At 28.9% G+C, this 18,237-nt stretch overlaps 1 protein-coding gene across 2 annotated transcripts in view; it reads right to left on the reverse strand.

Moving 5' to 3' along the window:
• FSTL5 (follistatin like 5) overlaps positions 1 to 18,237 on the reverse strand; it is a 544,717-nt gene that overhangs the window by 70,714 nt on the left and 455,766 nt on the right. For both annotated transcript variants that reach the window (XM_039876278.1, XM_039876277.1), the window contains one exon: positions 7,372 to 7,490. In XM_039876278.1, the coding sequence (XP_039732212.1) occupies positions 7,372 to 7,490 (119 nt within the window). The remainder of the gene's footprint in view (positions 1 to 7,371; positions 7,491 to 18,237) is intronic.

The following is an 18,237-nucleotide window of genomic DNA, read 5'->3' on the forward strand; positions in this document are numbered from 1 at the left end:
ATAAACCCATTTTCTTTTGCCCTTATCATAGGGAATACATTTTTCTTCTTAAAATAGAAGTGACATAGGAATGATTGTTGCTGGTGTTTTTGCAGGATGAAAAACACAACACTTAAAAGAGAGTCAGTATATGGTTCCAGTTCCTGAAACAAGAAACTTCAGTGGTGATTTTAGGCAATTTAGTTAGACTGCCAGTAGTTATGCCACTCACTAGCGTCTCATATTACATTTCTCTAAAGCTGTACAGATGACATTTACAGTGGGATGGAATAATTGCCTTGTTTAGCAAGACCTAGATGAACTTTAGTTTCTGCTGTTAATTTGCTAAACAATCCATTATATGTCTTCTAAAAATATTTTCATAAAATTTTGAAAATAAATCACTAAAATAGAAAAAAAGAAATTTAAAGGGCAATAAATAAGCAGCTTAAGTAGTTAAGCAATGAATAGTAGTTTTGAGATTTAAGTTTTGTTTTCTTTGTAATTTTTATTATACGATTGTATCTTAAATTTCAGTACAAGAGAACATGCAATCATTACATGATAAAAGATTTGGAAAAATATAAATGTCATTTTAAACTTTCAGTAATAAATTTAAAAGTTTTTTTATCAACTTAAACATTAAATAAAATAAAATAAGACATTAATTTTCTTTCTGAACCACACCTTGAATTATTCAAACTGACATTTATGACTTATCTGAAATATGAAATAATATGAAAGAAATGACAAGCTTTCAGTTTTAAATTTCAATTTTGACAACTACAGTGAAATATAAAATGTAAACAATGAGAAGTCAATCAACAGCCCAGAAAATTAAAGTTAAATAGCAATTTTTAGAAATTTCAAGAAAAATAAAGAATAAAAAATAAAAAATAAATTATTAAAATTATAAATCAAATCCACAAAAGTGTTAAAATAATTACATAATTTTCAATATATTTAAAAGAAAAATTAGCAATTGCATAAGCAAAATTATCTCTTTGCAAAAGAACTCCAATAGAAAATATCTAATTGATCATTCAAGAAATTCTACTACTGAGCACATTATTTAAAGTGCTTAAAGGTGATTGTTCACATAAAGTGAGACTAGGCATAGGGAGGCATGAGGTAAGAAACTACCACTGTATCCTGAGCCTTTTTGTGTTCTTTTTACTATGAAAATCTGTTACTTTAAAAAAAGAAATAGGTACTTTTTATGAATAAAACTAAATCTTAGGACAGAAACTGCAATTTAAGATCTATATAAGATAGATTTGTGTGATTTTGTAAATTTTAAGTAAAAAGGTTGCATGTTTAAAGACATTTGTAGAAATAATTTTTTTAATAAGTTAAATTTTTCAACTTTATCCTTTAGAGATTTCTGTTGAAAAATCCAAATTACATTAAATTCATGTAAACATATTTCTAAAGGGCTTAGAATGTACTCTTATAGGTATATAGTGAGTCCTTATTATTCATATAAAAATGTTTAGAATGATAGCAATAGATTGTCTGACACACATCATTCTGGTAATATTTATTTGAACAACTTAGCAGGTTCTTATTAATAATCTCTTAAAGAAGACTTAACATGCTGTCTTAGCTAAAATTATTTGACCCAATTAATATGCTGTACAACTCCATTAAAATGTCTAACCAATGTACTGTTCACTTGAAACTAATAAAATTTTTTAAAATGCCATTCACAATTTGCGTGCTTCTCACTATTGTTTTCCAAATGTTAGGCCTATGCACTTAAAGTCTAATAGAAGAACAAGATAAGAATTTTAAAACTACGTGATTTTTAATAAAAGATTAGAAATTCTCTTTACGTCTAGGTGTTCAAAGACCAATTTCATAAATGCATTTCTTTTAAAATCTACAGAGTACTCTTCTAAGAAATAGTTAGAGGTAGTTTACGTTATTATCTTTAGGAAGCTCTTTGCAGGATATCCTTGTAACCACAAAGGGACAAAAGCTTAAATTTTTATCATTCTATAAGTCTTTGTAAGTTAAGCCATGTTCAAATAGAGACCCACTGAGAAAAGAATAAGTAGGGAAACATTTCAATTACCTTTCTGAAATATGCAGTGGTATTGAATTCAAAAGGTTGCACAATGGCTTCACGAGGAAATGAATTATCTACATTATATAAAGGGGCTGGTGTTTTAATAAGTATTTTTGTAGGCAGAGTTTGGAGAAGTAGTAATTAGATTAGAAACAGAATGAAGTGCTGAAAAGGGAAATTTGAAAGTGTTATTAAGGGGACTGATGAATGCCTTCAAGGCTGCTCTGCCTGAGGTGAGGGGGACACCAGCAGAGAAGGAAATGGGGACTACTGTTTTCTCCATTTCTAATTTGTTTCAGTTTCTTGGCACCTAAGTATTCTTCACACTATGGACAACCTTTCCTATGTATACACTTTAATACAGTACTCATAGCTTTTATTTCTAAAGGTAAAGTAATTTTTATATGCCAAAATTCCAAATCTAGAAAATAGATATTTTAGAGGTGATTTACTTCAGCTTTCCTGTCAAAATACGTTACTCTGCAGTTCAGTGTTATTTAGCATTAATACCAGGAATTGGTATGTCCCCAAATAAAAGACCCCTGCATTATAAGATGGATGATTTTCTTTAAGCTCTTCTAGTACCTATGAAAAAATGTGTAACACTATGATGTGTGAAGAACAGCAGCTAGATCTATAATAAGCAAACAAAGAAGTAATTGAGTTTAAAAAGTATTAAAGATTAAAAGAGTGGCAGGTAAGGATGACATGATATCTGAAAACCAGAAAAAGTTGGTAAACTTCAAAAAGCCTGTCATCCTTCAGCCTGTAATTTAAACATTTTGCCAAACCTATTTTAGTTTTAGTCCTGAGTTTATAAGTCTGGAACAGAATTTTATTTGCTTGAAGTTCATACTCTAGGTGGCAAGATGAAATCATGTGTACGACTAGGATAAATATAGTAAGAATCCTATCTAGTAAGGCTACATAACAAAAAAGAAAAAAAAAGAGATGAAAGTATAACTGAAAGCACGTTGTGTGAATTCTTACTAAGTCACTATCAGAAGCTGAAACCTGATGTAATCTGACATAGCACCAAAATTGAATTTTTATTTAGAGCAAGCAAATAGTATCTTCTGAGAGGTTTGATGGAACGTTCTATATTCTAAATATTTCAGTTTTTATCTAAACTTTACTGCCCAATGAGTTATATTGGGAATTGCACTGCTACTCTCTTAACATCAACAGTGAATTTGAAAAATATTATATCCATGTTTAATCCTTTTTGCGTGAGAAAAAAAATGATTGCAAAAAAATCATTTCCACTGCTTGCATTCAGGAGATTTATCCTCTAAAATCCAGATGAACTAGCCATTTTTTCTATAATAGGACTCCAAACTATCTTATACAGAGCATTGCACAGCACATTTTGACTATATGATCCTGAATTAATAGACCCATGAGATTATATTTACACTGAAACAATTCAATGATAAAGTATTCTATGAAACATTTTTCACAAACCCATTAAAAGAAGAACACTATTTTGTGAGAATTGTAAAATAAGGAGAAGAATTACAGAGAGGAGGAAATTAAATGTATACATCTTTAAACTTAGAGAACTCACAAAAGAATGAAGAGTCCCAGGCTCTAAGCAATGAAATTTTCATTAAATTTATTTAACAGATGTTACTGGATTACCTGCCATGTATAAGGCACTGTACTAAACATCTTGGGAATACAAACACTAATTAAACAAGGTCCTTGACTAAAAGAGATAATAAGATGTAATAGTTATTTTTATATATCGACTAGGCTATAGTACCCAGTCGTTTGGTCAAATACTAGCTAGATGGTGTTTTGAAGGTGTTTGTAGAGGTGATTAATATTTACACTTAGTTGGCTTTAAATAAAACAGATCACCCTCCATAATGTGAGGGGGCCTGATTCAATAAGTTGATTCAATAAATTTAAGAATGAGGTTTCTCAAAGAAGAAGAAATCCTGCCTCAGACTTCAAAGTAGATATTCTGCTTGTTTCCAGTCTGCGTACAGATATCAGACTTGAGACTATAACAGCAATCTGTGTCTGAGTTTCCAGGTGGCTGACCTAAGCTGTGGATTTGGGACTCAAGACTACAGTATCAACTCTTATACGAGTAGCTAGCCTGCCCTACAGATTTCAGACTTGCCACTCCACCCACCATCACCTGAGCCAACTCCTTAAAATAAAGCCATAGAGGTAGACACGAATACACAGACATACAGATACAGATAATCCTATCACTTGTTTTTCTGGAGAAAAATTTTTTTCTCACATAATACTCCACAATTTTCTCATTAAATTATTATATGATTAGATACTTAAATCTAATGCAATGTAGCACCAAATAGCTTACACACTCTGAAATTGACACCTCTCTTGTTTAAACATAGAATATAAACCAATTTCATATAAAAAATAAGTATTTTGCTCTACATTTATTCTCAAGGCATAACATGATCAATTTCCTTCTTTCTTTCCACTACTGTATACTTGTATATCATGAAAGTGGATGTTTATATATTGTTAATTATTTAAGCTTAACTTAAATTAAGAAATAATAAATAGATCAATATGAAATAAAAGTTCATCTATCCTAACCTTTAGTTCATATGTATGGGTCATAATAAATTACATAGGAAATATGTCTTTTGGGGGGGGGTATAAACAAATGCCTCTTCTCCATTCTGCATTTAATGAATATAATTGGGACATAGTTTCAGACAATTCATCATTCTCTCTATTATTCTTAGTGTTTTAAAAAATATATTGGTCAGTTGAAATACCTTTGCATATTAATTTCAACATCCAAAGCAGTAGAAATGTCATAAATTCAAACATACATACATATGCACACACACACACACACACACTCTTAAAAGTCGCTCTCTTCTTAAAAATGTATTTGATTTTTCTTACTTTTTGTTTACTCTTCCATAAGAGTATAGAAATTTTTATTTTATGATATACAGTTATCTTTTTATTCTTATATTTCTTTAGATTTTTCAATATGCATTTTTATATAACCCCATATGTAAGATGACTATAAGATTTCCAGGGTCTATGACTTTGAAAATCTGATGCAATTAATTAGTTCTTAATAACTAATTATCCCTGGTCCGTCACTATTGTATTATTGTGGATAAGCGTTCTCAGATGGAAAGAAATGAGTTAAAGTTGTCACCATTGGTGTTTGCTTTCTACTTCCTCTACAATTTTTTATAAAAAATTATAAATTATAATACATGTATTTATATGTGTATAATTTCTGTCTATATATATATTCTCATATACAGAGAAACAAATATACATAATCTATACTTTTTCTGCTGTAATTGTTTTAGAAGGAAGTATAAGTATTTAGAGGCTTTAAAGAAATTCAGAGAAGTAAATTTTACATTCCTTTTGTCCACTTATGTCACAAACTGTCACATAAAGTCTTTGTTTGCTTTTTTAGCCTTAGATTCCAAATAGTTAAATTAATTCATGTAGAGCCATCAAAACCTGTTCTGGAAAAGCACATTTTAAAGACTTGAGTCAAACTGCATTGAACCATTTACTGATACTCTGGAATAGTACACATGTAAAGCAAAAAGAAAATTCTTTTTCTCTAAATTTGCAAAAATATTAGTAACTGAAATTTCAGATTCTGTGATGTAACCAACACATCTGTGTCAGTTAGCTACAAAATCTATGGTCTAGTAGAAATCATAACCTCTCCTACAAAATTATTTTGCTTTTATTTAAACAATCATTTTGATGCCACATTTTTTATACTTGTGCATTAGCTCAGATTTCTCAACCATAATATTTTTATAAAAATATGAACGTGACATGAAATTGAATTATTTGCTTTGTCAGAAGCAAATATTTATATTTTAATATATGTGTTTATTTATTAACACCTTACTCAAAAAAGATTTAGTTAGTTTTGATATTGTATAACTATAAAACAAAATAAAATTGCACGTACGACAAAATATTTTTGTACTTGTAATTAAACTGTAGCTTAACAAAAATGGTAACAATTCTGTTTAGTTATTTACCCTACAATTAAATTTTTTTAATTAAATTTATTGGAGTGATTAAGTTAAAAATTGTTTCATTTATTTTAAACAATCACAAACATATAGAATAAATTCTCTTTATTTTAAATAAAATGTCATTAGATTACTTTATCCCAGAGAATATCTGGAGGGAAGCTGAACTATCTTATCTCTTGCTCTTAGTGTTTTTCTTCTGCCCATTCAAGGGCATGGCTTTAATTGTTATCTCTACATATCAATATATGACAACGATATTGACTATTAGTAAACTGGAAATAAGATTTGAAAGTAAGGAATCTAAAATATGGCATTGATATTATTTTACTCATATCTCATGGTCATGCCAACCTTAAAAGTGAGTATCAAGAGAGGTTTACATGATGAGGTCTGCCAATAACTTACCTTATTTTGGGTGTTTGGTGTATATCTGAACTAGTGTAGGAACACATAAGTAACATAGATACCTTTAGTATTACATATTTTTGTGTACATATATTTATGTGAAGATGTGTGTGTGTGTGTGTGTGTGTGTGTGTGTGTGTGTATATATATATATATATATATATATATATATATATATCTCCATGGAAGTAAAAAGTAACTACATACATATATATACACACACATCCATGGCAATATAAAATAATTATATTAAATTTCTTATCATTCTGCAAAAAAAATAGTTCCTAATATGTATAATCAATATCCAGTTTGTCAGATATTCTTTTATTTCTGAATGTTTTTTTCTGAATATTTTACAGAAAAAAAACAGAAAGGTAAGGTGCATGTTAATAAATAAAGGAATTTATATATTGCTATATAAATCTAAATTGTTAATTCCACTGAAACTTTATAAAAATGAGATGAAGAATAAAAGGGACCCAACATTTATAAAGCATCAAATATACCCCAATTTCTCATCAGATTATTTACATAGTATTTTCTTTCATTTTATTAAAGTAAACGTTGCCTAGTAAAATAGGAGATATTCTAAATTAAGGAGCCGGTAGAATTGTGTTCATTTTTGGTATTTCACTTTTATTTCTTTTATTTTAATTACAAGCAGGTATTTAGAAATACACAATATATTATTTTCTACCTTAAATATAACACCTGCATAGAGTAACAGTCAATATCATAGTTTTAATATTTTCTTCCAAAAATCATATATAAAGTGAAATACAATTTTATATATATATATATATATATATATATAAAATTGTATTTCCAAAATATAATTCTACTTAACAAAATTGCTCCATAAAAATTCAAAGGAATTATTAAAATACTTGCCTGAAATCCAAGGAGCTTTTCACTGGGTTTGATGTGCCTCTGAAATTCACATTCTACGGGTTGTATCACCTTGATTCCATCTTCATAAAAAACATAGAACATGTTTCCTATTCCCAGACCTTAGAAATGAAAACACATTCAAAAGTTCAAAATAAAAGAATCAGAAAACAACAAACTCAGTGCCCCTCATGTTGCTGACAGGAGATCCACGTGTGTCATGTTAATAAAGCAAACCATGTGTGACACTCACCGTATGCCCAAGAAACTTGGATATTATCCCTGATCTACAATTCAGTGATTTCTTTAATATAGTTTAATAAATGTTTCTCACATATGGAATTATAATTATATTTCCATACTTATAAATGGAAATTATAATTATTTTTGATATGTAGATTATGTCTGATACCTTCTCCACTTAATTCAGGTATTAAGAAATAAAAGTACTTTTTGAAGAATTGTATTTATTCTAGTATTTTTGTTAGAGTTCCTTGGGAAAATGAAATTTCGTTCTTTGTAGGAATTCAGTTTAAATAAAGACTTAGAAACAAAAAGACCAAGTTCCTCAGGTTTGAGAGAATATATATTTTCCTAAACTAATTTTTGTAAATATAATCCTACATAAAGATCTTACATACCATTATTTTTATACTGGCAGTATTTGGGGTTTATTTCTATACTTCAAAATTTGAATTAATTTAAGGCCTTAGAAAATTCTCAGCGTAATAATTTAAATCATACTTCCAATTTTCTTTCATACTAGTGATGAGTATGTGGCATCTCAGAAATTCACATCACTTTATAAATCCACAGGACTCTACAAACCAGATACCTGGAATGCAGTTGGGCTTAACTGAGGCCTACACCTGAGGGCTTCTGCATATTCTTGCACACCTATTATCTTTGTTTCCTCTGCTCGCCTTGTTCCAACACACCCAGACCTAGCAGCATATAGTCTTTTTTTTTCCTAAACTTCTGTGTAGCTCCCTTGCTCAGTTGGTTTCTACAATTTTCTTTATTCAGTCTAATTATACCTTACATGATTTAGTGATAGCATGTGTTTTTAAAAAGGTAATGATATTGCAATCTTGGTAGTTTGGAAAGCCAAACCATTTTTGTTTAAAATGTTTAAATTCTAAAAACATCTATGAGAAGGAGATAATTTATTTAAATACTAAAAATTCCCAAAGCATTATTTTTATTTCAATTGAGAATACCTGCAGCGACTAATAAGCCAAGCTGGAGAATCATAGTAAAAGTGAATAGATTTGTAAAAATATTTGTTCAACTTAAGACATATTTATTCTTATTAAATATGTTCTTAGAAAAAAAAAAGTTGTCAATTTGCCCATCTAGCCATGTGTCCGTCTATTCTTATAATTTAAAGGAAAATGTATTCAAACATAATTATGACTTTGTTTTCATACATAGTGTTTATAATTTTTAGAGCACATGTGATTATTTCTAATATATATATATAAGTGACTCAAGATTGTTTTGACATATCTTATTGTTTTAAAAATATTTTAATATATGCAATCTTTATCAGTTAATTAAACATTTTAAGTCCAGAAAGCACTACATTACAATGGGATATTCCTGAATAGTAGTAGGAGTGGCAAGAACTAAATTCAAGTCATATTTTTTATAAAATAAAATTCTGTAGTTGTTAACTATTCTTTATGATAACAGTTACACATAAAAGACTAAAAGTCCATGCCCAAAGGACAGAACTTTAAAAAACAAGTCACAAGTTTTTATGCAAAATAATAACTTGTATCAGTAAGCTTCTAGTACACATCAACATAAGATTTATATGTGCTATATATCAATGACTATTCACTTAATGTTAATTTTTGAAACTTATGAACATAACCAAGTACTAATGTGGTGTCTGATTTTCAGTTGTCGGTTACATACCATGTTCAGTAATTATTACAAAGCCCATACATATTTGAATGAATATGACCGCCCTCCTTCAGCTGCTGCAAAATTGTACTCTATAATGAGGAATTTGAATATATTTGAACCTAACACTACTCTAAGGCCATATTGTTTGCAAAATTTCTTGAAAAATTTCCTGCCCTTACTTGTTACTTTATCATATCCTGTACATGATACAGTCAGTGGGATTTCACTGTATTGTTGCGCTAATGAAATTTCTGAGCTGTGTTTTTCCCTAAAACTCACTTAATCCATCCAAGTCACTCTTTCAAATACAAGATCATTTGCTTCCTTTTTAAAATATGAATCAAATATCAGCATTTTTACGAAGCATGAAGTACTTTCCAGGTTACAAGTTTTGAAGAAATACAGATACCATAATGCCAACAAAATACCATACATAAATTATCACTTAAAGTGAAAATTATAAAGTGAATAACTATGTGTCAATCATTCTGCCTTGAAATAAAATTTTACCTATTCTTTTGGGGTCATCTATGAGTTCCTCCCTCTCCACCCACAAATTTTGTCATTTATTTTTTCGCTAGACATATTTTGTTCATAAAAAGTGTTATTTAGCTTTTAGCAGAATTTATGGTCTGAATATATGATGCAGATGTGTTTCTTTTTAAAATTACTGCTATAATATTGTACATATATAGATTTATTATGAATATGCTGAGCACAGAACAATATAAATTACCTGATGGTGATGTTGGCAATTGACAAGTGGAGATTTTCATTTGGAGCATTCATTAGCTTTCTTTGTAGAGAAGCAATAACATATTTGTGCATATTTTTTATAATTACTAAGTTTATATGTCTAACATCATTTTTCTTCAATGTGAGGATGTAACAAAAAGAGATCAACTCATTCTCTATATTCAGACAGCTCAGAGGCAAAACATGGATATAGAACATATTGGTGTTCTAGTGTAAAGTTATTCAGTCTGTGTCATAATTTACCCATCTCAAATTTGGAGATAATAATTATACAGCTCTTGTAAGAATGAAATGAGATAGGAAAGGTAAAACATTTAGCAGAGTGATTGACATATAATTAGATTTCAAGAAACAATAATTGTCAGTATTTTTATAACTGACATTATCTCTTCTTTGAAACATTAGTGAGAAAAAAAAATAGTGAAAGATATGTAACCAGAGTTTAATTACTGTCCTCATGCTTTCCTCAGATCTATACTGTGAGATGTATTGCTAAATTTTGGTTTTCTATGATATCAAATTCTATGAATTCATGAGCCTGCTAAAAGATCAATTTGATTAGTAGAGCAGTTCTCAGAGTTGATCCTTTCACAGATCTTCAAGTCAAGGGTATTTCATAATAATACTAAGATGTCAGTTGTGTTTTTGCTCTCAGTTTCACAAAATAGATTCTCATAAAAGTAGAGTACAATTTTTGACAGGCTACATGACATATGATGCCATGAGTGATGTCACAACAACTCAGTGCAGAAGCAGATATAGGAAACCACAATTTTCTGTTCAGTCAGACATTAAAAAGATTTGCTTTTTAAAAATATAGCTTTAAAAATAATGTGTTATTTATGGCTACATATTTAATGGGTTTATTATAGTTACTTTAATAAAGATAATAAATACACACTTAAAAATTTGTTTCAATTTCTAATATGGTAAATATAAGTGGGTGAAAATAACCCACATAAACAAAAGCTTTTGAATTCCCAATAATATTGAAGAGTGTAAAAGGGTCCAGTCCTAAAAAGTTTGATGACCACATAGGTTTCAGTTACAATCCTCTCCTCATTAAAATTTTGTGTATTACAGAAATTCTTGACTTCAAGTAAAACTTCACCACTGTAGTCACAGTAAAGCCTGGGAATATGTGCAGGCTGCTTTTTTGTTTGTTTGTTTCTCATCCCCTGGTGAAGTCAGACATATGTACTTTGTCTTTTCCAGGTCGATTGTTAATCTAATAGAGTATAGAGGCTCTAGAATGTGATCCATAATTTGTTTGCTCCTTGTGAGCTTTCTCTTAGCTTTGTTTTTCTTTCTATACAGAGAGAGGATATAAGCAAGAATTTCTTGCAGTCTTATAAGAAAGAGGTATTTCCCTGAGGATTTTTAATCAATAATGCACCTTTAAATACATGAAATAGACTGAGGAAAAAAATGGTTGCAATGCAAATTCCTGTCTCAATCCTCTGAGAATAGCTACTTGATATAGTGTAAAATGATAATGCAATAATAGTGTTTATTATATATAGCAAATAGTTTAGGTAATTTATATCAACCATAAAATTTGGTTAATTTCTGATTATTGGATGAATATTTAAGTCAATAACGAGAGATTTTGTTGTGATATTTCCCTTCCTCTGACTTAAATTGCCATTACATTAGCAATTAGTTGTAATTAACAGCAAATTATAATTCTACAATACAGTGATTTGGTAATCAAAGATGACTCAACAAGTTTTGGTATTAAATAAAGTCCTTCATTGGTTGATATTATTCTGTTTACTTTCAAATGATCTTAACTTTACTTATTTTTTTTTGAAACATAGAAGAAATCTTTCTTTTTTTTTTTAAGTTATAGAAAAATTTAGGTAAGAATAGATGGTACACATTGCATTTCCCACTTTGAATAACTTAGCATGGGTAGATTTTTGGACCATAATGTTCCCACTGTTTGTATCTTTGCCTCTGCAGCTAAAATCCATTCATAAAAAGAGGAACATCATACCATTGCACCTCAATAAGATTTTTACATTAAGTTCAGTAAAAATAAAACTTACTCTTACTGTTGCTAGAAAGTTTTTTGGAGTGATTTTGTCAAGCTCGTTATTAGACACTATCAATCCAGGAAGTGGCTCTATCTGATCATATATATATTGGTGAGAGTGATATTATTTCAACCAATCCTTTCGAGTCAGTATACAATTCCCTGAACTTCCAAAGATATACTGGGAAATTGAATGCAGATCTTCATGATTAAGTTCATATTTAATGATGACCATAACAAAGATTATAATACAGTATTTTTGCTATATAATTACTATTAATTGGTATCATACATATAATTCTATACATATGCACTCATGTGTGTATGTATACACTTATGCATATATTACATGTATATGTATATATAAATATATCTGCAAATGTATATTTTTTGTTAGATTACTTTTTTTATTTGAAAAATTTTTTGATGGGATAATTTTTAACACTAAAAGCTTATATTGACATTAGTTTCTAACAGAGAAGGTAATGATTGGCCAATGAAAATATCGATAGCTTGATCTCAGTGCCATTGGCATCATGCACTTACCTTCAGAAGGAAGGGTCTCCATCTTTTCTTAGTGCTATAACTTTCTAAGTCTCATGTATTTACAAGTTTTTATCTGAAAATTCATCTTTTTCATTTTAAACATTACTTCAAAATTGTTCTGAGGTGTTAATCTTGTCCTGAGAATGTTAGCATTTTTTTCTCTAAATATAATTATACCAGAAGTTTATGGAACTCAAAAAGTAGGCATGAATTCTATATATCCCAACCTCCCTTGCAGTGTATAGTAGTCTGGCCAGTGAATTGTGAACAATTTTAGGCTGAAGTAGTTAAGAGCTAACCTGCTTTCTATATTCCTTTTTCCTACACTTTAATGACATTATAAATCACAAAGTTAACCAGATTATGATGTAACATGTAAACTTTGTTGTAAGATTTCGCTGTAGTTTCTACTGGTATCTTGTGACTAATATAGTGATTTGCTTTAACTGTTTCTATAACATATTTTTAGGTGAATAGATTTATAAATATTTACAAAGCATAGAAGAGACAATCGATTATAATGTTATAAATTTTTTTCTTTCAAATCATTAGATGTTATATCAAACCAGTATTTCCCAAGGTAGCTTCTATTTAATGTCGACCCTATAGACATTCATCAAAATAATTCCATGTTCTAATAAATTTAAAAAATGCCATGTTATATAATGAGCCACCTTACATTTTTCTTAGAGATTTAAATTAGCATATTTGAAGTTCAAATTAATCTTAGAGTAAATAAAATAATTTCAATTCCTTTAATTTAGTGCTTATATGATCCAAAACATTTATTAAATGGATCATATAATACAGACCCAAACTCAAATAGTTGTCCAGTAAATAAACATTAGGAAATACTTTATTAAATTGTATTTGATTATAAGATTATAAAAATATTGCAGAAGAAAATAAATCATACTGAATATTTTAATGTGTATTTTAAAATCACATAGTAGAAATTATTGTCATTAAGAATAATTTGGCCTTTAACCTACTAGATTGGAAGCTTTTGGGGGGCAGATACCAGATTTTATTTACCTTTGTGTTTCCAGTGATTTCAAGGTACTTTACATTTAATAGGTTCTTTAAAATATTTGTCAATAAATGAGCGAGACATTCTCTTTCTTAATATTGTCTTTCTACACTCCTGTAAATTATAATGATGACTTAGAAAAGAACCGAAAGGAGAAACTGGAGAAGTAGAGGACAGTGTCCCAAGCTTGAATATCTATGTGATTTGTAAGATTATACATACTTATTAAATTTAGTAAAATTGAGGTATATTACAAACTCCTGGCTAAACTAGATTCAGATGTTCATTTTTAAAAATAATTTTTCAGTTAAACAAAATTTAATACTTTAACACTTGCAGATAACTAAGATGACATTACAAGAGGTATAATCAATTTCAACTCTTTCCATTATTGATCTTAAAATGCCTAAAATTCTAAAATTGGTTCTCCTTGGGATAAATTTCTCTTAGTTATGGTAAAGAGGCAAGAATACAAAAAGAAAACACTGTTAAAGTGGAAATAAAAATGGATCTTAGAAATATGTACTTTACATTTGTTATTCTATCTCTTAAAAATAAAGATAGAAATTGATTTTGGAAGTTCCATTTAGCTAATATTTTAACTATTTTTTATGACATATTTGTACACACAGTTGGGGTTCAGTGATCCCTCAAACTAGTCAGTTACCTCTGGCCACCATTATCATTACATACAAATTTTTTTAAATTATAATGCCTTGCCAATAACTGAGGCATTATAAAAAATAATTTAGAGGCCTGCGAATCTAAAGCAAGCATATTATTTTCTCAAATATGTTATTTTGTCTTGTTTAATCTAAAAAACAATGAGAGTTCTAATGGCAATTATACATGAAAGAAAAGATTTTTAAAATTTTACCCAAAAATATTTCTTGTATGTATCTTAAAATTATCTGCAAAATGTACTAAATAGCTATTATTTCTTAAACACATATTCTGTATCAAAGTCATAAAGAGTAAGAGCATCACTAATTGATGGAGAATAATTATTGTGAGTATACATTTTTCAAAATTATCATATTAAACTTTTAATAGGTAAAAATGGTTTCAAATAATGAGTGTTAATGTGATCTTACTTTATATGGAGGTCTCATACTTTGGAGTGTATCGAAGAATATTATTATATTGTTATTCTTAAAAATCAATAATTATTATAAACAAATAATGTTCATGGTTGTTATTAAACTAAGTGAAATTATAAGAAAAAGTTGTTTCACAGATTTTAAAATTTACATATCCCAGATTTGCAGAAATTCTAACTGTATTTTAAGGATTGTGTGTTAGAAAAATCTGGCTCACTGAGGTAAAATAACTCATCCGATTTTTCCCAGTGATTAACTAGAAAGGCCAAATCTATGGTACCTGTATCTGACTCCTTAAGTAATATTCTTTCCATAATATTCTTTCCATTCTATTGATAAAATAAAATCGATTTTAAAAATGCCCAGAGACATGTTTGATTTTGAGAAGATGGTATAAAGAAATTTTATCTAACAGATATATCAATGCTTGTTTCAATGATAATAAAATTTCTATATTCAATGTGAAATAGCCAAGTGGAATGAATTAAGAGGGTATAGTTACACCAGAACCTCTTTAGTAAACAAGAATTTATAAGACTTTATACAAAAGATTTATGGAGCATCAAATATCAAGAGAAATAACGGGGAGATGTGTGCTTAATCGTTGAGAATGAAATTGAGATGGCTAAATTTTAAAATTACTTGGAGCTTGTGAGGCAGCAGTATCTCCATTTATTTGGAAAGGAGTGACTCCATGTCACTTGGAAGCTACAACTGGGGAAGAGGAAATTTGTCTAGGATGAATTATGAAGATGATAATTTTAGCCATTGATTAATGGGAATGCAATGATGACATACACATTTTTCTCCTAAGATTTTAATGAAAGCACAATTGATGAGCTATTTGAGTACCTGGTCAAACACTTTCTTCCTGGCCTTTGTAAGTTAAAAACAAAAATAAAACAAACAAACAAACAAACAAAAACAAAACAATAGCAAAAGCAACAATAATAAAAATGACAGTAGATACCATTTATTGAATTTGGAATATATTTAAGGAACTGATAACAATCCTAAGAGTATTAACAAATGTCTTTATTTTTAAGATAAGAAAATTATGACATTAAAAAGATACTAGGTTAAATAGTGGTGGAGACTGGATTTGAATCCAGATCCTTTAAGTTTAAAACCCATTTTTTAAAATAATTTATTACATTTCCTAGATAAGGCAATGGTTTTTATACATTTTCTTTTCCTAATCTAATGAAGGCTTACTATGTAAATCACATTTAATGAAGGTTTCTTTTAATTCTTTGACTTAATTTTATACTCTTAAATCCATTTCAATGTATTGCAATTTAATTTCCTGACTATATATCAATTATGATGCAAGCTGATGAGATGCACTATTGTTTTTAATGATAGAGATTTGTGCAAAAACCTCAAAATATAGTCAAGTAAAAATATTGAATCAATATAAAAACAAATAAAGTAGTTATTAAAACTGATAGTCAGCAAATCTGCTAAAAATTAAGCAAAATAATCACAACAATATAAGAAATAAGGAATTTAGTACCTTCTTCTCTCCACAATATGTTAGCTACTGTGGCATGTTAAAAAGAAAAAGAAGAGAAGGAAAAATAAGTAAAGAGAGCTTCAGTCACCTAATAATATAAATAACAATTAAAGAGGTCACAATCTCTGAGATAGAACATGTACATAAAAGTATTGAAGTGAATTCAACAAACTAAATTAACAAAACAGTAAAATGCTGCAACTAGTTAATAATGCTTTGTTCATTTCTTGAAAAAGCCTATTCTTCTTTGGAATAAAGATTTTGTTAATAAACAAAGAACATTTTATGCATCACTGAAAAGAATGGAATCTTTAAGATAATTATATTGAAATACATGTTTAGAACAAGCATCAATAGTTTATTTATCTGACAGTATAGTTAAAAGTTACTAATTGAAAAAGTTATAGTTTTTAAATTCTAAGTAATCACATATGTAATTTCCCTACATAATATGCAATATCCTTGAGCAAAAAGCATTCTTGTAAATAAAAGATTTTAAACACAGAAGTAGTCTATATTAAAGTAGTATATATTTTCACTCTTTAAACCAGACAGAATGAAATATATCCAAATGTACCTTGCTTATTTCAGTGGAAAATAATGGTTTATATTAAATTATTTGATGACAATGGGTTTATTAAATATTGTACAGAGACTAAATCGTTAGAGAGTTAAAAGAGATAAAAATAAAGATAAAATACCAATAGAAATAGTCTCAAGGAAATGTCTGCCTCCCTTACTAATTCGAAGTTACACAATTTCTATATGTTTTCAAAGCAAAAAAATATGAGTGAAAAGAAAGCGTAACTAATAGAAAATTTCATATACATCTAATTATTCCCTGAATATTTTAACCATATTAAAGCATAACCATTTTTTTTTTAACCGAATACCCACAGAGAATATAGTAGAGCCAAGACTGGAGTCTAAAACTCCTAATTGGAGACTTAAGGCCCAAGTCATGCAGTTTTCAGCACCTGCTACATTTTTTTAAAAAGTAAAATTTTGTAGAGTAATTGTTTTTTAGGTGTGTGTGTGTGTGTGTGTGTGTTTGTGATTCTCGGTGTTTTTAATTCCTTAAGAATATTTATTCAAATATGCACGCATGACATGTGCATCTCTTTAGGGCATTTTGTGGTATTATTCTCATTGCTTACAATATGCTTGGGGTGAATATGAAAAGGATAGATCCTATTCACAAGGAGAGGACATAGACCTGGGAAGAGAGAAGCATGCTAGTAAAGAATTACAATCATGATAAATGTATTCAAAGAAACAAATCGCAGACTCATTGACTAGGGACAAGACAGAATAATCATCTCTGAGGGGCAGAAATTGGGCAGTGGAAGAACAGTTTCATTGAGTTGATGATGTTCAAGAATAATAATGTCACCCAAGCTTATATAAGAGAGAAAGAGGAATAGGGGTGATAGAGACATTCAAAGTATACCAACAGGCCACATCATAATACATTCAGAGAAATTTAAGAAATTGGGTGTAATTGGTGGACAAAACAATAGAAGGTTAGGCCAGAGAATGTGTCCATGATAAAATCAAAAAAGGAGAAGGTAGATAAATATAAAGGGGATTAGATATTTGGTGATGGAAGGAAATTTAACTTTGGATGGTGAATACACAATGGAATATATATATATGATGTATTATTGAATTGTATACTTAAAAACTATATGATTTTATTAACCACGGTCACCCTAATAAATTTAATTAAAAATTATACATATAAAGTTTATATATAGTTTATATATATAAAGTGTGTGCGTATATGTGTGTATATATATATATATATACATATACACACACACTTTATATATATAAACTATATATATAGTCAGGTCTGTTCTAATCTGTGTATTGTAGCACTGAATACAATGTCTGGCACATGCTAGGTACTCACTCAATACTCATTAAATGAATAGGCGAAGATATGAAGAAATATATGTCTAGCTAC

Source organism: Pteropus medius, unplaced genomic scaffold, assembly GCF_902729225.1.
Source record: "Pteropus medius unplaced genomic scaffold, Ma_sr-lr_union100, whole genome shotgun sequence".
NCBI classification, from domain to species: domain Eukaryota; kingdom Metazoa; phylum Chordata; class Mammalia; order Chiroptera; family Pteropodidae; genus Pteropus; species Pteropus medius.